At 38.6% G+C, this 26556-nt stretch overlaps 1 protein-coding gene across 1 annotated transcript; it reads right to left on the bottom strand.

Annotated features, from left to right (window-relative positions):
• Positions 1-24502, bottom strand: BOLL (boule homolog, RNA binding protein; the record flags this gene model as incomplete). The annotated part of the gene is made up of 11 exons (XM_082483984.1): positions 1-30; positions 1203-1277; positions 2806-2931; positions 4035-4082; positions 5070-5141; positions 7153-7280; positions 10509-10584; positions 14996-15050; positions 17421-17512; positions 21400-21540; positions 24485-24502. 11 exons carry the CDS (start codon positions 24500-24502, stop codon positions 1-3), a joined length of 861 nt encoding a protein of 286 aa, XP_082340110.1.
• Positions 24503-26556: the final 2054 nt, after the last annotated feature.

Here is a 26556-nt window from a genome sequence, read left to right as displayed (position 1 = left end):
TCACATTATCTTGTTCATATAGCCTTGGCCCTAGGAAAGATAATAGAAGTCAAGTTTCAAGGTGAAAAAGCTTGTGTCTTTATGTGATACAGTAAACATGCACTTGTTTTTGACTCTAAGACTACTACTGCCTCTTTAAAAAATGTTTTCATAGTCAGAAAATGGAATATAAATTGGATATTATGATCACTGTGTTACACCAACTCCCTTTTAAGTATTTCTTAAAAATATGTATAACTCAGGATTAGTATTCTCAAATTCATATTCAGCTTCTAATTTTTTTTTATTGGGGTACTTGCATTTTATTCCAAGACAACACTAAATGTTACAGCCCCCTCTACTGGAAATACTTAGCAGAGACTGTAGTCTGGAAAAAAAGATTCTTCTCTTAAAAGAAACGTAAAATAAATAAAATATACATATAAAGGACAGGCTATAACATGGCTTTCATTCATTCATATTTAGCCTGTCATTTGTAGTTGAGTAAGCATCTTTCACAGAAGATTAAGTGCTGTAGTATCAGATAACACTATTGATACCTTTAGTTCTTTGTTACCACGTAAATCTAGGCTAAATCTAGTTTAGATGCTTATTTCATATGTTGTGCTAACAACCTCCTTAATTTAGGCAAAAGGACCTTAAACTGGGACCAAAAAAACCCAACAACTTGCATCAGGCAACATGGAAGAATGATATTTTTGAGTGGCCATTCAAAATCAGAACTGCACAGAACACCCACAGGGGGCCAACTGGGACAGGTTTTCATGCTCCATGTTCCAAAACCCCACCGTGCCACAACAGGAGGTGCTTATCTAAGGCTGCAAGTAACAAATTCACCTTCTCAAGATCTAGAGAGACAGGAATTTATAGCCAACATTTCAAAGAACTGAACAAGGTTCACCATTTTCCCTCAAAATACAAAGAACACTGCAAATGAAAAATGTATGTCGACTTTTAAAATACCTAGTCATATTTTTTTTAAGTTTCCCCCAAATATTTCCAAAATCAGTAATACTTATATCCTCTGTAACAACGCCTCAAGTGAAGAAAAATCTCAGTTTCTCTGCAATGTTTCTGTTTTCCCTATTTATTAATTCATTAATAAAAGACTTTTTCATCCCTACTGCTCTTCTCTTACTGTCCCCTACAAGAATGGGGACAGTAAGACTACATTGTTTTAACTATCTCAGTTTGATACTCACAGGTGCAGGGACAGCTATGGCACTCTGGGTGTAAGGCTGGTGATGTGGTGCTTGAACTCCATGATCGGAATACAGCTGGTAAAAAAAAAAAAAAAAAAAAAAAAGACAGAAAGTGAACTGAAAAGCTCATTCCATAATTTTACGTTTTTGCAAGCCATTCACATAAATTTAGGTTCCTTAAAACTTCAAGCTGTGGGCTGTGTTTAGATAAACTACTGACTTTAAAAAAAATAATTAAAAAAAAAAAAAAATCAATACTTAAATCTATATTTTCCCCACTGTACCAAAGTTTGGTAAGTTTAGTTTATCTAGATCAGTGTCAAAAAGCACTTTCCTCGATAGAAGTAGCATGCCTCTCTACTACATACCCATTTCACTCAGCTCTGGCTGGAGCAGTGTTTAAATGTTTAGGTGAGCATATTGACATGTCATTCCCAGCACTATTACACTTACAAGGTATTTAAATACAAACAACACACAGGCTTTTCTTTCAACTTTACACTATCTTCTGAATTTCCACTTACTGCTTCCTTTAACATCAACAAATTATGTACCTGTGAACTGAGAGTATGTTACACCCAAATATTCCTTAACTAATTTCGTGTTTTTTTCTTAGTGCTCACAGATTTCAAATTTCTGTGTATAAGTTGATATCTGATTTATGAAATACAAAAGGTAAAAATAACATTGATAAGATTTATGATTATACAATAAATACTGAGATTTATACATTTAAAAAAAAAAAAAAGAAGAAAAACCCCAACAACCAGAGTCTTGTATTATTCGAGACCTTTGTATGGAAATTAGATAACTTAAGTGGGAAATCCTGACATACCCAAGTTGTTTGATATACCAGTTTTCAATTTCTCTTGTAGCAATAATATACTCTTCAACTTTTAGTAAAAATACTTGAAAACTGTGCTAATTTACCATTTATTTTGGCATCCTTGTTAATTAGAAATAAATTATCCAAGAGGAAAAGTACCAATTAATCATAATACACTTTCAATTGTATAGTAAAGTTTTCTGTAGCTAATTATTTACTGTCATTTTTAATATCCAATTATAAAGAAATGGCCTTATTATACATTAAGAATATCTTAAGAAACATTGGAAGTGCCATCGATACAGAAGCAAAAATAAACATAAACAAAAATTATTTAGTCATTCAACTACTCTTAATTCATTCTGATCTTCAGAATATTTAGAAACTAGCTTCTACTCACACAGAGAAAGATTTACTTCAGGGAACTATTATGGCTTGGTTAGACTAGTCCAGCATTCTGAAGAGTCTGACTGATTTTATTTAAATGTTATCTTCAAACAAAACAAATTGACTAGTCCTTATACTGCTGTCTGTCATACACTTATGACCCTCTAAAATATTTCAGAATCAAAGCATCCATCTAGAAAACTGGAAGAGATACTCTAACCTGAGGACAACTGAAATGATTTAACAGGAGCGGGGGGGGGGGGGGGGGGGGGAAGCACAGGGAACAGCTGATGCAGAGTGCTCCAAACTGCCCATGCTTAAACTAAAAGACTGTTGAATTTCAATTGCAGATAAATACTTCAATTGTAGGTAAAATTGTAATAAAAATACCTCAGGAACAGCAGCTTCCACTAGGAGAGGAGGAGGTATACATCCACTTTCCTGGGTAATCCCTATTGGCTGATAAATGACTTCAGATGGTTGCAGATACAAGAGTGAAGGTGAAGAGGGAGGAGACTGAAATAAAACACATTATTTTCATAAATTATGATTTATGCACTATAAATAGCAAAGCTTGATTTACAGTTGTCTTTGCTAAACATAAAAAAAGATAAAGCTTTAAAAGAAAGCATCAAATTAATCTTTGATAACCTAAAGAAACTTAGTGAGGGGTAAGCGGGTAGAAAAGTCAGGTAGTAGAATAAAACAAAGATATTCTTTTATCACTTTTATATATTTTTCATATTTTATTCACAATTTGGAAAGCACTGTTAGAGGAATCCTAAACTTTATAAAATTGACACTTAACTATTGATCACAGAAACATAATACAGTTACATCTTCTCTTGCAGAAATGTTACATTAAAAACACAAGTATTTTAGTTTTAAAATAAACCCCACATTATTTTTCAAATTCAGCACTTAGATTTCAAAGCAGCAGACTGACACCTATGAATAGATTAGAATTGACCATAACTGGAGCAGGCTGGCTACTACTAAAGTAATGAGGATGCATTGTAACAGTTCAAGCTTAAAGGGACTTGGTCCTCCTTTTAGCTTCAAACTCTTCAAGTTCCTTGAGTGGCAAGATTTCCATATTAAGCTCCTCTGCTACAGGGATCAGAAAACTGACAAAGTCTTCCCCCAAAACTATCAAGTTAGCAATTATAAGTTCTTCTTCCTATTTCAAGGGTCTGGGGCTGATTTCAACGTATTTTTGTGTCTACATGCCTCTACTAGCAATACTGCAATGAAACACCACACTTAGGATAAATTAATATTAACTGGCTCATTAACTGATACTATCAGGCAAATTATGGCAGTTTTTACTTGCTTTTGAGAACTTATTAGATAATTTAATACAAACTTTTTACCAGACAGAGAGGGGAGAGGATGATGCTTTCTTTACATCAGATTTGTATTTAATGTTTCAATAAATACTATTTTATGCCTTCTATTGTATCAGCAAGTGTTGCAAATACATTGCTAAAATACAGCAATTAATATTTATTTCAATAGTGTTCTGAATAGTGGGAAGTTTCACTGTTAGATAAGTGTGCAGTAGCTTTAAACTACATGCAAACTAGTGGTAAAATGGTGCAACTATGAACTGTATTTACCTGTGGAACAGACCACTGCCACTGACTTGGAAGACACTGTGCTGGTGCCTAAATTCAAACACAAAAAGGTCTTACTTGCATGATTAAGAATATATGCATACACATACTAGAATTCTCATCACACTAGAATCAAAACTATCTCAAATTTGTAATCAATTCTTTTTAATTAAAAAGTAGTATGATTTTCATAGGCCTCCAAATAATTCAGAAACATGGTCTAGTCTACTTCTACTCAGCCTCTGACTTGGGCATTTCACAAGCTTCTAAAATACTGAAGCATCTAAAAAGTGTGCCTAATTAGGAAAATAGAAGATACAAAATGCAGTTAACTTTCCAATACACAATAAAACCATGTACACACTGCATAACCATCATGGTGGCCCACTACTGAATTTAAGGGACTGGAGAACAGACAAACCAGGATGCTGAGAGAATTGGGTTTGTTCAGCCTTCAGAAGGATAAAGGCGGGAGGGGATAACTATTGCTGGCTACAGCTACCTGAAGGGGGCAAGGGGCATAAACATGACTCAGCCAGATTCTCATGCTGTTCAGAGCACAACAGTCCAGACAAGGGCTGGAACATTGAAAATTTTAACTAGTTGTAAGGAAAAAAGACATCTTTTACTATGAGAAGGGACAAATATTGGCAGAGGCTGTCCAGAAAGGTTGAATTTAAGTATCTCCAGTGATGGAGATACCTCAACTGGACAAGCTCCTGAGAAATCCGATCTAACCAGCCCTGCTTTAAGCAGGAGTTTGGCTTACATGATAAAAATTAAGGATGGTACTAAGTCAGTTGTCTAGCAACACCACAGAAAATTTTAATTTATTACATTTCCATGTAGTTACATCAGCAGAATAAGTTGTATTTTAGTGAAAAGAAAGTCTTTGATGGAATTAAAGTCTGGTTTATGTTATTATGTAGAATAGTCTTTTTATTTCCTAAGAATGAACAGACCTGAGACACTGACGCAAATAAAACTGCATGGCTGGGAGGAATACTGATGGTCTGAAGCCCATTTTCAAACAGATACCTGATAATGGTATGTAGGAGACTGATAAACCGGTTGAGCTACCATCATAGGTGAACTGGAAACAGAGCGCGACTTAAAAAGAAGAGAGTTACAAGTCTTAATGCAGCAATTTCATAAGTTGTCAGTCCTATTAAGAACATATTAAGTATTATGATGCTGAACCTCCTCCCTTTTGAAAATGCATTTGCCAAGTTTTAACTTACACTTAGATTCTTCAAAACCACTGTTTCTACGGGCCAACATTAGAGATGAAACAAAAAAAAAAAAGTTTGGTATATTTACATAGTTCTTGCCAGAAAGCACTAGGCCATCACTATCTAGAGATGCTAAGGCCATTTACAATACTGACCATTGGCACATTTTTGTGAACCCTTAGACTGCCCTAAGTTGTCACTGATGTATTCCTATCCTCTCCACAGCTCCAACCCAATCTTCCCCTTTCCTGTTCGTTCCTTACAACGGCCCCAGCATTCATCTGATTTGGCAGTGAGCTGGTTGAAGGAGCTAAACCGGCTAGAAACATGCTTGGGTTTTTTGGGGGCCCAGTTTAGGGTCAGAGAAACACCAGTGAAAAAAGGGGTGCAGAAATACACAGCCACGATAGGTAACAATACAGGACTGTGAACCTCTAGTTACGATTCGTTAAAGCTAGTGTGTGCACCTCTCATGTCATGAAATTCCTTCATTCCTGCAAATATGTAGGAGGGAACTACTCCACAACTACTTTAATTCATTCTACACTACATGAAAATGCAGAATGAAAAATGGAAAAAAAAGACCCAATCTGCACTGTTATACATGCACAATACACACCAGAAAGTATTAATATCTTTAATTTGGTTAATGTTTTCAGTAACAGCAAATTTTCAGTTTTTTTCCTTAACATCTTTATATAGGTACTTTCCTAATGATGAAAATTAAGAATAGGTAAATAACTGAAACCAAAAGAGGCAGAACTGTTCCCGATTGGAGAAATGAGTGCTATTTGTTTGAAACACAGGGGATCTTGGCCAGGGTACCAGAACCAAAGTTCAGTACTGTAACACCAAAAGCATTGGGTTTTTTCCAAAAATTAGGATTTGAGTAAGTTCTCTAGAACCATACAGCATGAACTTCAAAAAGGCTTTCTAAAAATATGTGAACAGGTGTTTATGCTCATCCTCTAAAGTTGAGGAGGCACTATGAAGCACTCTATGATGCCTCTGTTAGAAGAGCAAACAGCTTAGAAGTTAAGAGAAGTGACTAAAGCAGAGGTTAAATACCTACAGAGCCAAAACAAACAACATTAAAGATTTATTACTGCTCTCAGCTCTATTTTGGGAAAGTTTGTTTTTATTTATTAGTAATTCTTTTATTGAGTTTTTCCCCCAGTACATGAAGGGATTTTCCACTCATTTATAGAGATAGTATGCACAGCCTCTGTAAATGCTGTTTTTACAAAAACTAGTAAGGATGCATTCTCTACATATGTCCTGTGCCTTATGCAGACCCCAACATTGCAATCCTTCCCTCTTGTAAAAAAAACCCGAGATGATTGACAACTCCTCCCTGCACCTCCCAAGAAATTCTGTCCAAGTTCCCCAAGCCTACTAAAGCCAAACAATTGATTTATTGAATTATCTTCCTCCTAAAACAAGCAGTATCCATGAAAAAGAGTATGCGAATGCCTATCAAATTAGACAATTTCACTTTTACTTTGATTTATCTAGTATTACGTTCTTTTTTCATCAGCAGCATAATATTTTGCAGCCAAGAACAGCTCACTCTCCGAGTAATAATAAATGGAGCCAATCAAGGGTCATTAGCACCAACAACTCCTTAGTAAAACAAAACTTCTCCTGGGGTAGGGCCCACACTCATTCTGAACTACCCTGTCCAGCAGGTCACATCAAACCAAAGTCCCCTGCAGAAGAACAATAAACTTAAGTACTATTTAAAAACACAAAATAAACAGACTAATATAAGGAAGCCATTTAAACATCAAACACAAGGCATAGCCAAAGAAATGAAGTAGGAGGGACTTGAAACCACTGCACTCGTCCTGGTCCACAGAAAAGCATGTATACAAAAATAAATTACTTACTGGCCATGGCTGCGGAACAGAAGCAACTTCAGACGTATGAAAATAAGCCACTCCATTATGGTAAATATAAGGATATCCACTTGAAGTCGTTAAGTACATTGTAGCAGCTTCTGGTATTGCAGTAGAACCTGGAATTAATGTCTTAAAGTTTACTTACCAGTACATTTTTTTTTTTCAGATGTGTAGGTCACAAAAAAAAGAAAAGATAATTTCTGATCTTCAGAGAAGCAAAACACTCAAAAGAAAGAACATGGGGCAGTGCGCCTAGCACCATCTCAATTCCCTCTCAAACACAAAACCATGAAAGCAGATGGTCACAGGATGCCTCCAAAGGCAGATGGGAAGGGGTGAAGAAGATGATATGCACATAAACTACTAAACACAGATAACTCCAATTACCATCAAATATATATATTTTAATCTTCAAATATCCAAAGGTAACTTCACATTGTAGGAGGTTTCCATTGGTAACTGCCACATACTCATGTTTAGCTGAAACAGGATCCAAGACCTAAAAACAATAATTTCACTGCAGGATGCAGCCTGATTTCTCAACACACAGACTGTCTTTCTGTGATGGCACATTGCCTGGCAAAAGTAAAAACTGGTATCTAGACATCAGCAACAGGGACACTTCTCAACAACGCTACCGCGGAAGCTATAAATTAGCGTGGTCTGATCCCAAAGCACAGTTCCAACTATACAGCCCTCTAGCGGGTACTGACAGCAAGCATTATTCAAGCAAAGTGGTATCTATCCCTATGCAGAGGTTGTTTATCTTTTTCAAACACTGCCTTTGAGATCACCTAGGCTCTATTTCTATCTGTGTTTTTGGAGGCATGGGAGAGGACTTCATGTGTCTCTGGAAATTTATGTCAAATATAGAGACAAGTTCCAGTTCCAAATATAAAAAGACTTCTGTAAAAAAAAAAAAAACAACAAAAAACCAAAAAAAAACATTAATTCTGTACCTGAAATTGAAATCTTGAAGTCACACTACGTAGTAACATACCATGGAAAAACTCAGGAAGAACACAATATAAAGCAGACCACTGAGCAAGTTTTAATTTTTCATCTCCCTTGCAAAGCTAAGTGCCACAATGAAGTGCCATTTTATAATTTTATAGACAGACTGCATCACTGCAGAGATTACTAGAACGCTCAGTGGAGGACCAAGAAGGGTCCCACAATAATTCAAGGGCTTTCATGGATGGTAAGAATTTGACTAACTCCTAGAAAAGCCTGGACAGGTCAGGCTAGGATGGTTGCTAGGATAGTGTTAAACAGATCTTAGAAAAATCAGAGGTTAACTTTAGCTCCTGAAAGCAATCTAGAATTGTAGTTACTGATATCTCAAATGAGGAGACCAAGAGGATCCTATGGCCAACAATCCTGTCCACTTCACTAACTACCAAGTACATTGCACACAGCTTTCTGCAATTGCTGAATGTGTTACACAGGAAAAGGAAATATTCTCCATCAAACCCAGCACACTCACTGTGACAAGAAAAACCCCACAACTTGAGAGAGGTATAGCTATCTGAAAGTATTCCAGCCCACAATTCATCATTCTTCTTCCAGTTGTTTGTGTTTGGTTTCTACTTTTCAGCTTTTAGAATACCCATTTTCACAATACTTGGTGCTGGGGAAAAGCAAACTGAGTGGTCCTCCCAGTATGTTCAAAGATATTCACAAAAGAGGTCCTATGATGACAGAAGAGCTAAAAACTGTTCTTTTAATAGCAGGGAAGACAGGTACTAGATTACAGGTGGGCTGAAGACAAAAGCAATATATGGGCTCTCTCTTCAATTCTGCTAATAGAACCACAGTCCCTACAGCGATACCGTGAGTCTAGGTTTTATGGCTTAATGAACCTCAAGATGAGCTGCAGTAGAACAAAGTATAGTAGCGACTAAGGTTGGTAAGCTGAGCATGACAGCAGATACACTGAAATCAGATCCTAGAATATGTACCTAGACAGCAATATGATCATGTACCACAGACCTATCCTAGACCTGAGGAAGAAGTGGCAGAGCTAAACAGCGCCACAAACAGATCTCAAAAGGACACAACAGCTTTCTTCAAAAATGTTTCTGATGTTTTTTTTTCCTCTGTTCCCCCAGGTCTCAGAATTAGAGATAAGGCCCTCTTCTATCAATACTTCCTTCCAGAGGAAGGAAGCACCACAAGTGAGGCAGTGCAACTGAGAAAATCCAAGTCAAAGATGGAAAGGGGAAAAAAGCATAGCAAAAACAAAAAAAGCACACATGCCCTTGACGATGACTGGGCAAAGACCATGCTGAATAATTTCTAAAGCAAAGAAACTATGCGGTTGGAACAAAGTATTCCATTTCTCCTGGGCAAACACTCTCCTACACAGTTACAAGGGAGAAGGGCATATCTATGCACAAGGAGAGGAAGAGAGAGGGAAGTTTCATGTCTGCATAAAGGATGTCTGCACCAACAGTGTTAGCATACATAAGACAAATACTGAGGGAAGTTACAAAAGTACACTTAATTCCCTGCTGCACTTATAAAAGGAATGCATTTTACATCTCTGTCACATGCCCTTACTGAGGAATAATAAAACAGCATGCCCTGCTATGTGAAAATCTGACATCTTGACTTAAAAGTTGGTGATTTATATCCTACATTTTCAGTAGTGTATTACAGAAATAAGAACAGCTCCTGCCAGAAGGAGATGGCATCTTCTCTAGAAGAAAACCGGTCTTCTGTCTCTCCCAAAAGAACATCATACAGCATACTTGCTCAAGATGAAGTCATCTGACAAAAAAACCTTATCAATACTCCTCTTATGTAAGTGTTCAGTCTAAACAGTTCTTTGCCAGAAAAAGAACTTACAGCATCCATTCCATTATCTTACAGTAAAGAACTCTTAAGAAATGGATGGTGACTGCAACCACCCATTCCTTAAGGTTCCCACCAAAGAAAGCAAGATGCAACAGTCCTGATGGATTTTACCGATATAAATAAGTAAATTGGCAAGAACTCAACCAATAAGCACAGCCTGCTTTAACCTGTACAATCTGTGAGGACAGTTTAAGTGTTTAGATTTGAGGTTCTACCTGGCAACCAAGAGAAATTTCCATTCAGTTTCTTCCTATATAGTCTTTTCCAAAAAAGAAAGTAAATAGCATATTAAAAGAGATAAAAGAACCAAAGATCATCAATCTCTTTATTTGGACACTTCCACTGCCACACATTTACTTCCACTGCTAAACATTTTGAGCATATTCCCCTCACAGCACTAATACAATGCATGACCAGGCACATCTTTGTTAAAAACTTACATTCACAGTGACATATAATATACAAATAAATAAAAAAATACATACGAGGACTCCGTATTTGCTGTTTTCTTATTGCTGGACCAATATTCAATTTCTTATCCTTATAATTAAGTTTTTTAGCCTAGAAATAAAGAAAAAAAGACATTCAGTATGTGTATTTCTACACATCCAGGCATTCAAGAAACAAAAAAGGGAAGCATACAAGGCACTTATTAGGTTTCACCCTACCCTGCTTTTTAGTTACAGTGCATCTCAAAACAAAAGCTATACCAATTCCTTTTCAGCCTAACCTTAGACTTCAGACAAAATTCATCATTGGTGATTTCAAGTATTACTTATTCCTCATAGAGCCTTTTGACTAACAACTGACACCTATAATTGTAGATTTTTTCAGTTTTACATTCCTCATGTATTAAATGCTTTTAAAAAAGCATATGTGTACACAGACTGACAATTTCAAGTATAAAGATTAAACTTACTTCTTTCATGATCATGACTTTTTTTTTTTTTTTTTAAACAAAAGATGACAGGAATAAGTAAGTCTATGAAAATGGCCAGATTATAAAGGCTAAATGTAAAAAAATCCCCATATTCACTCAGTACTGCCTTAAAACTTCCTGACATCCAGGCTAACAAAACATAAAAGCACACTAAAACAGATATCCTAGTAAGGCTAAACTGTGCAGAGGAATTTTTTTAACAAAAAAGTGCTAGGTACAGACAAGTAAAGCTACATTCTCTTCCAACTGTTTCGCTTACAATAGAAAGTGAGCATCGGGTTCATCAGGTAACTTAAAACCTTGCCTTTCTTTTTAAATTGACACAGAACTCACTGCTTGTTAATATAACAGAAAGGAATAGGGTAAATAACTGATTTTTTAAGTTCTCAGCATCTATTTAGTGGTGCTTTCCAAAACCTGAAGGTTTGCTTCCCTGAACAGTTATGTGAGAATGCACACTACACACTACCAGGTTACACCACAAAGTCTTCAGTTTTCAGAGTTGTAACTTCTTCAGTAAGGAGACAATTACTTCTTAAATTACTTCTTAAAGAGGAACATAGAAAGAAATATAGTTCTACATCATGTTGTACAGAAGGATAATACTTAGATAATCGGTACATTTGAACCCAATTTAGCAAAATACTTGAACACCTGTACATAATACAAAGTCCAACCTATCAGATTTAAAGTAAGGAAGAAGCTGGACTATTTTGTCGAATCTGGGAATTCATAAACAAGTATTAATTATGACAAACATATCTACCTAGCCTATTAAACACAGAGCAACTCCTAGAAAACAGATGCACATTTCAGTCAAACAGCATTCCAACACAGACAATAGGAAAATAATTCTTACTAATGTAGTGTATTTCATTGATGTGATCCATCAGAATTTAAACTTTTTTTTTTTTTTATACACAACTTTCACAGTTAAGAGAAATATCTAACCTGTAAGGACTTCTTCAAGGCATTTAATAGAGCACTGCATGAAAAATTACACATGATGCTAGAGAAAGTGAAGGCTAATAGGGAAAACTGTAGTAAATAAAAAATTTCTTCAGAAACATGGGAAGAGGTAGCATTAGTAGTAATGGCATATGACCAGAAAGAGGATGCTGGTGAAACTCCAAGGTCTGCTCTTGATACTAACACAATTTAGTACTTTCCAAGCCTGCAACATAGATAAAGAAATTTCTGGAAACATGATAGGAAAGTAGGGAAAAAAAAAAAAATCAATGCAAAAGATGATCAGCATATCGTATAAATGAGAAAAAATTCAAGAGTACAAAATGAAACAAAATCATTCATTTCATACATAGATTATCAAAGCCTAGAAACTGAGGCTGGCAGATGTTATTGCAAAGCTACTCTCCATCATCTTTGAAAGGTCATGGAGAACAGAAGAGGTGCCTGAGGACTGGAGGAAAGCCAGTATCACTCCAATCTTCAAAAAGGGCCAGAAGGAGGACCCAGGAAACTACAGGCCAGTCAGCCTCACCTCGATCCCAGGAAAGGTGATGGAACAGCTCATCCTGGACATCATCTCTAAGCATGTGGAGGAAAAAGGTTATTGGGAGTGGCCAACAAGGATTCACCATGGGGAAATCATACTTGACCAATCTGATAGCCTTCTATGATGGTATGACTGGCTGGGCAGATGAGGAGGGAGCAGTACACATTGTCTACCTCGACTTCAGCAAGGCTTCTGACACTGCCTCCCATAACACAGGCAAGCTTAGGAAGCATGGGTTAGATAAGTGGATAGTGAGGTGGATTGCGAACTGGCTGAATGGCAAAGGTCAGAGGATTGTGATCAGTGGCACAGAGTCCAGTTGAACGCCTGTAACTAGTAGTGTTCCCCAGAGGTCAGTACTGGGTCCAGTCTTATTCAACATATGCATCAGTGACCTGGATGAGGGGACAGGGTGTACCCTCAGCAAGTTTGCTGATAACACAAAACCGGTAGGAGCGGCTGACACACCAGAAGGCTATGCTGCCATTCAGCGAGACCTGGACAGGATAGAGAGTTGGGCAGAGAGGAACCTAATGAAGTTCAACAAGGGCAAGCGTAGGGTCCTGAACCTGGGGAGGAATAACCCCACGCACCAGTACAGGTTAGGGGCTGACTTGCTGGAAAGCAGCTCTGCAGAGGTGGACCTCGGCATCCTGGTGGACAAGAAGTTGACCATGAGGCAGCAGTGTGCCCTTGTGGCCAAGAAGGCCAATCCTATCCTGGGATGCATTAAAAAGAGCACAGCCAGTAGGTTGAGGGAGGTTATTCTCCCCCTCACTCTGCCCTGGTAAGGCCACATCTGGAGTACTGTGTTCAGTTCTGGGTTCCCCTGTCCAAGTAAGACAAGGAACTGCTGCAGAGTCCAACAGAGGGCTACAAAGATGACCAAGGGACTAGAGCATCTCTCATGAGAAAAGGCTGAGAGACTCAGGTCTGTTTAGCCTGGAGAAGAGAAGACGGAGAGGGGATCTCATCAGTGTTTATAAATATCTAAAGGGCAGATGACAAGAAGATGGGGCCAGGTTCTTTTCAGCAGTGCCCAGTGACAGGACAAGAGGCAACAGACACAATCTGGAGCATAGGAAATTCTGTCTGAACATAAGGAAAAAACTCCTTTAGAGGGTGACAGAGGACTGGAACAGGCTGCCCAGAGAGGTTGTGGAGTCTCCTTCTCTGGAGATACTCAAAACCTACCTGGATGTGATCCTATGCAACCTGCTCAGACAGAGGGGCTGGACTAGATGGTCTCCGAAGGTCCCTTCCAACCCCGACCATTCTGCAAAACTCTCAGTTTAAGATGTCTGAGAAAGACCTTGATGCTAATTGATCTTAAGATGAATATGAGATAGTACTATGATGCAAAGATGAAAAAGGTGACAGAATTGAAGGGCATCTAAATTAAAGCACTTAACAGTAGCCAAAAAAGTATTAGTATAATTGAATGAGACACCAGTAAGACTTTACATGGAGCAGCTTTCAGTTATAGAGGCAAAAATCCTAATCCATTTTCACAGTGGTACTCAGTACCATTTGTATTCTTCTAGTTCACAGAAATAAAACCATAAAAAAACATGAGGGAAGAAAAGCAGCTGACTCAAGAAGTTCCTGCCTGTATATTCTTTCAGCTCAACATAACTGTATTTTTTGAAAACACTCTGAAAATTTCTTTGAAAGTGTCCCAGCTCTTATTTTGAATTGTAATACACGAATTTCCAACAAAGGGTCAGTATTTCAACATTTTAACCAGCTTTCTGTTTGGGAGAAGGCAGCTTGCAAGCATTCAGATACTAGTTTCTGGGGTTTTTTTTTGTTTGTTTGTTTTTGGTTTGTTTTTTTTTTTTTTCCCCACGCCCAGATACTTTCACGGGTATGAATAGATCCTGACCAGCAGATTTCTCCAATACATTCCAACGAGAAGATTGAGCACACATTTTAAAAAAAACAAGCCAAACTATAGTGATATTATACATGTCTCAAGGGAGGTTCTACAAGGAGAGTCAAGACAGTAATGTCACAAAGACAGAAAGCAACAATTACATGATATAAAATGAACTTCATTGTTTAAGACTTCAAGTGAATCTAATTATTCCTGAAAAGAATTAGATCAGCTCCGACAATCAAACATGTCAGAATAAGAGGGAGCAGTTATCTTTCCCAGCTCCCCACAAAATCTTGACAGCAATGGATTTTCTAGTAAAGGAAATGAAAGCAATTATGAAAGACAGTCTTTATAGCTCTATATACATTATAGACCACATACAGTCTAAGCATAGACTGTATGTCAAAATCAAAAACTCTACTATGAACTGGCATCTCCCTCCCCTAGTTCCAGAAGATGTCAGTATAAATCTTATCTCAGATATAAGCCAGCTTCTTAACTATGCAGACCAAACTTAACAGATCTTCAAATGCAAGTTGGCAAACAGAATAGGACCAGACAGCCAGGGCTACTTAGTGTCTAATATGAAATGAAATACTTCCTTTAAGAGATAATCATAATGGGGACTACTGCTTACCTCTTGTAAAATCTTCTGTGCATCTTCCTGGGTTTCAAAAGTAACAAAGCCATACCTAAATAAAAATTACAGAAGCTAAGACTCTGAAGTTCATTTTTACATACATTGCACATTATTACTTCATATATAGTACAAGGGACATTAAAAGGTAAACTAAGGGGGGAGTAAAGTCAGTCATAGAAATAAAGATTGCGGTAACAACTGTAATCTTAATTTAAATATATTAGTAAGTAGACTATAACAAGGATGTTAAGTACATTGTCATAATCTATTACCGTTTCTATGCAGTGAAGGAGTAGTCCACGTAGAAAGTTAAGGAAAGCTCTCTATAATGTCTTTCTATTCAGTGTATGTCTTTAGGTCCTTCATTTCTATTAAACAAAGATTTTGATCTGAAGATCTCACTCGTTATGGGTGCCCAAGATGAGACACTTAGCATGTTGGTGGTTTTGTTTTGGGTTGTTGGTTTTTTTTTATTATTATTTTTATTTTATTTTTAACACTATACTTCGTAACACAGCTCCCACCTATTTCAGCAACAACTGAGTGCTCCACACTTCCACAAGCACTACCCAGTACATTAAATTGATTTCTCAGAAAAAGCAGTAATGCAGTGTTTACCTGTAATTTTTCTTGTAATACTTGACATGACTAGCATTAAACAAGAGCTATGTGACAATCAAGAATGAGTTATTCTCCTACTTTGTGACACAATACATCTCTTTCACCATACCTCTCCTAACTGCTTGAAGAGGCTTTCTACACAGAACTCCTGCAAAACCCGTCAATTCATTCCAAGAGAAATCTAGGCCACTGAACACGCTACTGCCTATACAAAAGTAAGTATCTGATCTTATAATTAAAGTCTGTACCACAACATGTACATACAAAAAAGGATGTTTTTTTTCCCCAAAATTAACTTCAACTTTATCAATAACAACAAATCTTTTTGTGAAACCTTTTAGTAGTTTTGTATGCTTATTTCTTAGGTTCATCGCTCATTTCTCAGGGTCAGATTTCAGCTGGACAATCTCTGTCCAGCCAGCAGATCAAATTTTCCTATACATTCTTTGTGAGCATTTCTGTGCTTATTTGAGTACAGAGGTCCAGTGAGTCTCTGACTAGCTATACTTTTAAATCTGTGGGCTTCTCCTGTATCACCTTCTCTAAACAAATTTGGAAACATTTCCTTCCAATTTCAAAGAACACAGAAACTATCTTCCTACCTTGGGACCTTACCTACACAGACTCTTCATTCTATGTGCTGTATGGACAATAAATTAATAGACACAATCAATCACACAAAATTCTAAGTTTCTTAAATCACTTGTCAACAAGAAGCAATGAAGCCTGTGCTGGGATTTCTACTGCAATCCTAACACCATTGAAAGTAATTATTTTCCAACATGTTTACTGTGAGACATATGTTGGCAGTCACAACTGCATAATAACTTGATATTCTTCAGTTATTATATTATATGGACACATGTACTGCAAGTCTCGGATATATCTTGGAATTTAGTAAAAGGGTAAGAGGCTTGGTGACAGACCTGGGACCAGGACCAAGTCCAACATGCCATGCAGGTGTATACTCTGTTCTAAGACCCGCAGCTCAGTGTGTAGTTTGCTGATACATGTTAAGTGCTGACAGCATTAAAATTATGAGATTCAGACACCAAAGGTTTACTGTTCAGAAAAAAACTTCTGACCAAAGTGAACTTTAAGTGAACTTTACAGGTACAAATTCTCACACACATTCCTTTTTGCTTCAGTCCTCTTTCCACCCTTCTGTGGCAGTACAGTTCCGTACCTTGTTTCTTTCATCACCCTTTGGGTTCTAGCAATAACTTTATTACACAGTCTTAATCTTTCTCCAGATTTGCTCTTTGGTATTTCTCTTATTGTTGACTTCCAGTCTTAGTCCCCTTTTCCGCAATCATGATTCATTGTCAGACTTTTCCCCCCCTTGTTCTTAACACAAAACCTTCACACACAGTCTTAGTTATTGCCATGCACTACAGCACAATCAGGTCTCTCTCACCTCTTCCTTCATTCTTAGGCTTCTTCCAACAATGGCTTTCAATATAAGAAATACATATTTAATAGCTAAATTACCTTTTTAAGACTATCTACTTAAATTATTATTGTCATAAAAAAACTAAAAGGACTATTTTTTCCTAGTTGCACACAGCTTCACCTTATATTATAATAACGCGACTATAGAGTTTTACAGTTATGCAAGTTAAAGACATTTATATGTAGATGTTAAAGGGCAACAGCAGATTTTTGCATACATGGAATAGCTGTAAATTACCAATGACAAACTTCATATTCCATGGTATGAAAATCTTAATAAAATTTACTATAGACAGTTAGCTCTCTTAAATTTTCAATTCCCACAACAAGCTTATTTTACTATACTAACCCCTTTGATACTCCAGCTCTGTCATTTACTATCTTCACTTCTTTCACACTGCCATACTGAGCAAAAAACTTCCTCAGATCATTTTCATTAGTCTAGTACAGTAAATCAAGAGGAGAGGGAAAAAGAGAAAAGTTGGTTTGCATACTTATTTAATGAACATTTACCATAAGACTTTTAATGGATATACTTTGGATAAAGTTCGCTACAGACTACTTATAACCCTGGATAGGAAGACAGAAGGAACATGCATGAGCCTCATAGCAAGAAAACAGCATCCTTGTTTAATTACTGCATTTTCATATTCAGCAACAATGCTAGAAAGCCACTAAAATATTAAAATTCGTCTTTTACTGGATTTATGTAACAACTGTCCCTTTACAGGCAAGACCGCTGAAGCAGGTTTACTAGATCTGAATTTTAGTTTCTGCCAATTATGTACTAGAGTGCTGTTTACAATACAAAATATCACTGCAATGTTTTCAAACTTCAAAACAGCAGAGCATGTAGGCTTCCATAAAGGATGTGCATAGGTCATGTATGAAAAAACCCCCACTAAATCACAGTGCCTTAATCGTCTGATCCATCTAATGTACCATGACCCCTCTTTTTAAAGTAGATTTAATGTAAGACTCCGCAAGTATGTATAGGAACACCACAGAAACTCTCCATTATAAATTAAGTAGCATAAGGTCCTTTCAATGGAGAATGGTCTAAATCCACTTGGAGGAAATTGTTCCCTTTGAGTATGCATAGAGAAAGACAAGTTCCTTATAAAAAGGCACACCTAAGCTACGTGAACACTCATCCACCTTCTGTGAATCAGTTTTCTTTTAAAATGTAAGCATGTATCAAATATGGTGCCTTAAACACCACATTTTAGATTCAAAATTTCATTCTACATGGTCCATAGTTAATATTATACCTAATGTTGGAAGAAGTATGCTTGTATGCATGGATCTCTGTATACTTGAAGCAACTTCTACAGTCACCCATACTTTTTATTATTTTAAGGATGTGTATCAGAAGTAGTATTTTACCTCTAAGTGAATGACTTATTGTTTTTAAAACAGTAAGTATGCAATTTAGTAAATCTTCTCCTGCATATCAAAGGCTTATCTGCCTTATCTAAATTTGAGAAGCAAAAAGATCTTAAAACAAACAAAAAACTAATTTAAACAACCTTCATATCTGTAAAGAATATGAAGTTAATGCTCTTTTTGAATAATTCTACCCTCAAGACACATTGTACAAAAAGAAATAATTCAGCTTGCTTGCTACAACCTCTAAGTCCAGCAGAAAGCAATGACGGTAGAAGATTGCTTTATCTCCCTCACTAATCCAAGTATTCAGGCATTAAAATATTAGGAAATATTCAGTCACTCTGAAAGTGTGAGGAGTAACAGAAGTGCACTGAACAGGGATGAAATGCTTCAATGTTCTCTTGAAGCTCAGTCATTGTGTCCTCTCCTTGGAAACTATCTGCACTGGTTCTTGAGAAACTACCCATCATGGAAAGGTTAAAAAATTTCTGACTGGAGTCCAGAACCACTCTCTTGAATAGATGATCATGCTTTGTGCCTAAACAGAAGTGTGAAAGCCTGTGTAAATAGGAAAACAGATTCACCCAAACAACTGATAGCTTATATAAAACAATTCTACAGCACATGCTAAAGTGTTCTCACATTCTTGAGTAACAAAAAGCACATACAAAGTAGAAAGACTCATAGTGGAGATTTTCCTTTCCCTTAAAATTTTATCCAATGAACACCAAAATGTACCTGCTTAGAAATGAAAGGCCTACAGATAAAACTTCCCATTTCTGGGAGATTGTTTCTTTTAAGCTCCAGATGCAGCTCAACTGCTTCACAAAGCTGAGAAAAAGAACCTATAAAAAAATATAGCTGAAGGCTAAAATACAGCAAGAAAAAACCAAAGAGTCCTAAAGATTGATCTGTCCTGAAAGTGTCATTCAATATCTCAAGGACATGAAGCATGACTACACAAGACTACAAACTTGGAAAGCCAAAGGTTTATCTGCAGAGCAGTGTATTAAAGGGGAATAAGAAGGAAACACTATTCTAAGATTCACAATGAAATTTGCAAAATCTGAACAAACACGGTATCTAGAACTTTGCCAGAAACACACTCAGGACTTGCCTCTTCCTGCTCATGACAGGACAAAGGCACTTGTCAGATTCTTAAGAAAAGCCTTCACTTATGTCCAAGATACATAGCATACACCACTGAAGAAACAGCTCTTCAACCTTGTATGAAGATGTTCCCAACTAACATCTCTTACTTAATTTCTCTAAATTTAAAGAGGTCAGGTGCTTCCTCTTACAAATAGGAATCACTGCTATGGTGACAGACCAATTGGAAATATCTGGCAAAGTGATAAAAGAAGAGCTTGCTGGAAAGCAAATAGTTTTTTGTTGATTAAGTGTCTCACTTTTTCACAAATATAAACAGCTTCTTACCCACCCCCCACTCCCACCCCTCCAGCTGACTGGAACAAGACCTGTGGTGGAAAAAAAATCCCAATTAACACCCAATGCTTTTTGCGATGAGATTTCCAATAATAAAAAAAAAAAAAACCACAACACATCCAAGACTGACATATATATCCTACGATTTGAACAGAAATTTAAGGCTTTACTTGATATCAAGAGTCACAGGTAAATGGAAGAGAAGGTAAAACGTCTACAGAGATTTCATCCCTTCTCTTTCCTTTCCCAGTGAAATCCATCTGCTTTATGTTTATAGATACAAATACACTTAATTCTTCTGTTGTGGAAATTAAAATTCCTAATAGATTTTGACCTATCAGTGATTGAAGCAGAAAGTCAAGCAACCCTTCAAAATAAACAATAAATATGACAATTAACAAGAATATTGCTATGCTATGCAGGAGAGAGTTTTAACCTTTGAAATTGCAGTGAAGAAAGAACAGTGAGACAGGTCTTTTTACAGCTCTAGTAATTTGCTTACTATTAATGCAAAAAAAGCTACTGTGCCTCCTTGCTAAAACTCAAAACATACAACAACTCAAATGGAGGCATCATAATTCAAGAGATATCTCAGACAAATAAGACAGAAGATCCTGGAGTTTCTTGTACTTATTATGTAAAATAGGGTAAGTGAATTGTCATTCTTCCTCCTCTTCATCTGAGTCAGTGCTCAAAAGGTCCTCAGCCTAGGAGGATTAAGGCAGAGAAGATACTTTTGGCAGCAACAAAGAAATAGCTAAGTAGACCAACAATGTTTTGCGGAAGTCAATTACTTAATACATTATCTAAAGCAGTAAGAATGCAAAATGAGAGTAGCTGGTATAAAGATCCGGTGCATATCTGGGTACAAATGTTCAAAGTGACTGAATGGTTCAAGAAGAATGGTTCAACATTCACTGCTATTTGAGGGGTTTAGGGCATATGCAAAGGCACAAGCATTCTAAAAATTAAGATCAGTACTGTAAATTGCCCAGAGAAGCTTTAGTATTTGTTTTAAAACAAACACTTGCTTTTAAGAAAATTACTATAGTAAGTGAGGAATACTAGCACCGTAGCGCCTTCTTTGTATGAACCAGAAGAAAAGCACTAGAGGAACTGAAGCTACTGACATTTGCTCTGTTTGCAATTGTGTGTATGGTTTATTAAATTACACTGTTATACATTATAAAAAACCTTATACATACTTTTCTGCCATAAGCTCTGCTGATTACAAATACCACTTTCTTTGAAAAGAGGAAATTCTGAAGAACCAGTATGCCAAAAGCTTCTAGCAGCTAGGTGTACAAAGAGACAATTTTGTAGTACAGTTATGGAAATCAAGGCTTAAAGCTCTATTGTTTACTGTTGATTTGAATGTTACAGTGAAGGGTACTTACCACCTAAGCAAACATGTGATTATGTGTCACTTTTTTTCCTACTCATTTTTATAGGGTTATAAATTATTATTTAGTAGTAAAATTAGGAAAAAATACCTTAAAATCAATTCCTCCTACAAAGATGCGATTTGGAGTAACTGTTCCGAACCTTGGAGTACTGGTCAGGTTATTTAATGGCACCGGTGACACAGTGTTGGGAGATGAAGATAAAGATTCTGTTTGCGTCTGATTTGTGGTCTGCTGATTGAAAGAAAATATTTTCAAGTATTTTCAATATCTTACATGCTATAAACTATTAAAGAAAAAAAAACTCAACAGAAAATACATAAAGATTTTTTTAGGACGCACAGAAAGTGCTAAACAACTGAACATTAATGACATTTTTTATTCAGAATGCAGCTCAGCAAAGTATTTAAACATAAGCTTAGTTTTAAGCAATTCAGTAGCCTAGTGAATATACTAAGTTACTGACCATACTATGCTATGGTCTGTAGTTTTACTTTTATTTTAATGCCTTTCTGAATTAGACATTTGGTGCCTAATCCCCCAATCTTAGTTTTTCTGTTTGCACAGCACCCTGCTGCATGAACCCCAAGTTATGAATTCTATTTCAAAGACTGATACCTATTAGAAGTGCCTAAGTTTAAGCCTATATAGAAAGGACCTTTTCAACTCAACCTGCAATCACACACATCTACAAAACTAGAACTCTGCTCTCTACATCAGCTTCTGCTTGATTTTCCAAGCGCTGAGCGCCCATTATTCTACCACATAAAATCAACAAGCTCATTACAACTGATGAGAACAGCGCCTGAAGACTAGTCTTTTAATTCAACGCTCTCTTGGCCTATAAACACAGCGATCCTAACAGAAATTCTCTCTGCAAAAGAAGAGCCAGATTGCTCTTGCCCCAGTAAAGAAGCGCAGTACAGTGGGAACTTCACGGAAACCATTACTTAGTGAAGTCTGCCCAATGTTTTAACTTCCACCATGCTTACACCCATGAACTGTGAAACAATACAATCTTGCATTTCATTGGAAATCCTGTTCAGAACAAACTAATACTGCCTTACATTGTCAACTCTAACTGTGAGATGATAGCTGTAAAGCATCCACATAGTACTGCCACCAACTTCTCTAATGGGAATTGCAGCAGAGACTTCAAGACCATTTTGGCTGAGGTCTTCCCCCCTTCCCAACGAAAGTTTACTAAAACCAATGCCAGGCTATAGCGTCCTGACAGTACCATTAAGAAAAGAGCCTCAAGTGAAAGACAAGCAGCTGCTGCAGATAACAAGACTAACAGCAAGCAGACTAGTGAAAACTAGAAGTAGGAATCTGGAGGGTGTCAGCCTCCAACCTTTCTCTTGAAATGATTTCGAGAGAAATCTATTTTTTCTTATATTTGTGCAACCCTTAAAATGGGTAGTGAGGACCAACACAACGCAAGCATATTTTAGAAATAGAAAGCCACTGCATCTGGTAGAAAGTTACTTCTCTTCTTGTGGTATCTGTATCTTCTAGACTCTCCAAAACTAAAGCAGGAAATCAAGTGCTCCTGAACAGTTCTCGTCACAGAATTTCCCTTTCATCTATGCTGTTGTTTTACTTTCTGGTTTTGCCTCTCTCACTTATTCACAAGACAGTATTTTGTCCACATGGACAGCATTTTCTTATGTCCGCCTTTAAGCATTCCTGGACAAAAAAAAAATCCCTTATCTTTCGGAGAAGACACAAAAAATGAAGACGAACAGTTAAAGTGCGGTGAGAATGGAAGATCAATAATGAAGAAGAATGTTAGCAAAGAGGTTGTCTTTTTGTTTGCCCTGCAAGCCCTTCTAGGATTATTTGACATTTCCTTAGCTACCTGGAACTAGTCCTATTAATTCTGAGTAATGGGTTAATGCCATTGTTTTGGACACCTTAAAGATAATAAATCCAGTTTAGTCCATGTCTTTATAGTTTTAGGGAAGGCAAAAATCCTTTCCAAACTTACTAAAACACACATTTGGGGCTAAGGAAAAAACCATGTCTTTAACCTGATCTATTCAGGAGAAAGTAAGCATTCCTCCTTCTGGGAATACTACCCTAAAGTAGCATCTAACCTAAAAAAACAAACAAACAAACAAACCAACACTTGCAGGCCAAGAACAATCATAATCCCTACAGTCCCAAAGGCTTTAGCAGGAGGAATGTTTTCTGCCAAGAACAACTTTTGAAGGATGATGAAACAGGTTACTTTGTTCCTCTCTCACACCAAATACAAAATTCTACTTGTATGATCAACTGGTGATTGTGTACAGCACTAAAATATCTGAATTTAACTATAAAGTAGCAATTAACAGTTGACACCACAGCCAAAATGTATTCCTTATCTCAAAGATCTCAAATTTCATTTTCTCCACATAAGTTTTAAGAGTCATAAGTCTTATTAAGAAACCACCAAAACCCCAAATGGAAGAAATACGGAATTAAACACATCACTTACGAACTCCCAATACAGTAAACCTCAATCAATTTTAAAACATTAAAATCTGTATTCTGATAGCTATCTCAACATAATTTCCTCTCTAATGCCAGGGTAACAGTAAGAAAACAGTATTAAAAAGATCTATGCACTAACAGCATGTCACTGCCTCACCGTTTCTGTTTCTACAGTTTTTAAACTTTTGTTTTTATAATTTCTTTTTCAAACGGTATGGATCTTTACATTCATCCATATTTTAATGGGTTATTTACTCTGTTTGACAACTGCTCTTTACCAGAATTGATGTTTTTTTATTTTTATGTTGAACACATCTACGGTCAAACAACCAAGCACAACAAAGGCCTGGTGATGAATCCCACCTCACTCCGTAAACAACCCCCTTTTTTTAAACAGTCTGTGTCCTATAACGTCAGAAATCAGACACCCATCTTTCCCCGGCACCACGCACCGCCGCACCGCCGAGGCAAGGGGAGCGGTTTACCCCACCGTGGAGCCACCCCAATGCGCCGCGCCACAGAGAAAATGGCGGCAGCCGGCGGCGGTGGGGACAGGGCCGCAACCGCCGCCGCCACAGAAGGGCGCTTCGGCGGGAAGGCTGCGCCTCCACACACCCCCCCCCACCCCTCACCCCCGCCGCTCCCTGCCCTCTGGCCGCAGCGACACCCCAGGAGGCGACCCCGTCGCTCTCCTCACCGCGCCGTCGGGCTCCATCTGTCCGTCGTCGTCGCCGCCGCCTCAGCCGCCGGCACGTTGCCGGCACGCGCCGCGCTCCCCGGCTGCGCCGCGTGCCCGGCCGGCGAGCACCTGCAACGGGCAGGGGAAGATGCAGCCCGGCGGGCAGCACTGCGGGCCGGGGCTGCACTAAGGAGCGGGGGGGAAAGCGGGCTGGGGAAGGGGTAGGGGTCGGTGACAGAGTTGGGGGATGGCCGGGGAACGGACAGAGCAGCCCCGGCGCCTGCGCAGGCTCCCGCCCAGGAGGTAGACGCCTCCGCTGAGCCCCGCGCCTCCCTCCACCCCCCGGGGAAGTCCCCCCCTTTGCAAATTTGCGCCCTCTCGGCGGGCCGGGGACCTCGTCTCCCCTTGCAGAATCCCTGGGGCGAGCGGGTGGCCGGGGGTATCTCTTCCCCGCCACCTCCTGGTGCCGTCACTCATCACCCGCCCCGCCTCAGGGCCCCGGGAGGGTGCGGCGCGGCCGCCGGCCTTCCCTCCCCGGGAGCGCGCTTCTGCCGCTGGCTTCGGGGCCGGTACGGTCTACCTCAGCCCCGGCCGCTTCCCGGCGGCCTGCCCGCGGGTATCGTGTCACCGGCGAGCCCTCGCACGGGAATGGCAGCCGGAAGGTTGGAAGAGAAAGGGGTTGCCGGCACTGACAGGTGAGGCCCCAGAACTGAAAAGAAAACCTCCCTCTAGGTCCACCCCCACCACCTCCAGCCATGTTTTTATCCTCTCAACCAGGAAGTGAAACAGGGAGGAAAATAGGGTCATGCGTTTCACTTGTTCTCTGGTTCAACAGGGGAAACACAAAAATGCGCAGTGAGGCTGTTCCCTGGTTATGGCTCACCAGGCCATACTTGATGGAGGCAAAAACATAGCTTAGGCTTTATGGCTGTCAGTATGAAGAAGTGAAATTCCTTTCAACTCAGAGAGACTTCCCAAGGTTCCCAAAAAGACTCTCTCACTCAAGTGGGCAGGCTGCCCTGAAAACAGCTGGGCAACACCAGGTGTGGGATAACCTTGCAATTTGGGGTTGACTAGCGGAGAGGACTAGAAAATATCCCTCGCCTTCATGACCACTTCTCAAAATATCCCAACTCTTTTTTTCAGCCCTTACTGAAGTGGAGGAGAAACGCCAATAGTAACACTTGTGTGGGTGTACTTCTGTGGTCATTTAACAAACAGTGCTGCAAACTGTTTCCCAGTTCCACAATTTCATCCTTTTTGCAAATGCAGATTGCCCTGAAAATAGCTCTGCTGCTGAACAGGTCTGGAGAAAAGAGTGATTCAAATGTCAAACTCATAATCAATGTAGTTACAGCCTGACAAAAATGCTTGATTTGATGACGGCAAGAGCTGGAATGCAGATAGATGTGTGCCGGGAGAATCACCCCAGTGGGAAGCTGCTTTTCAAAGTGATCAAACTCACAAGCTAAGTCACAGCAGCTCAACCCCAAGATATGATGTGAAGATCACTGTAGGGTTGATTTATTACTGGCTATTCTCCTGGTTTCTTTTTTGAGGTGCTTTAAAATAAAAACTTCAAGGAAGATTATCTTGATAATCACAGAATTGTAGAATCATAGAATTGTCTAGGTTGGAAGGGACCTTTAAGATCATCAAGTCTAACCATTAACCTAACACTGCCAAAACCACACTCAAACATGTCCCTAAGCACCACGTCTATCCATCTTTTAAATACCTTCAGGGATGGCAACTTGACCACTTCCCTGGGCGGCCTGTTCCAGTGCTTAACAATCCTTTCTGTGAAGAAATTTTTCCTAATATCCAATCTAAACCTACCCTGCTGTAACTTGAGGCCATTTCCTCTTGCCCTGTCACTTGTTACTAGCAAGAAGAGGTCGACTCCCACCACAGGTAGTTGTAGAGAGTGATAAGGTCTCCCCTGGGCCCCCTTTTCTCCAGGCTAAACAACCCCAGTTCCCTCAGCCACTCCACATAAGACTTGTCCTCCAGACCCCTCACCAGCTTCGTTGCCCTTCTCTGGACACGCTCCAGCACCTCAATGTCCTTCTTGTAGTGAGGGGCCCAAA

The sequence above is a fragment of the Vanellus vanellus genome (assembly GCF_965231255.1).
Source record: "Vanellus vanellus genome assembly, chromosome: 5".
Taxonomy (NCBI): Eukaryota; Metazoa; Chordata; class Aves; order Charadriiformes; family Charadriidae; genus Vanellus; species Vanellus vanellus.
This window is presented reverse-complemented; position numbering and strand designations above follow the sequence as displayed.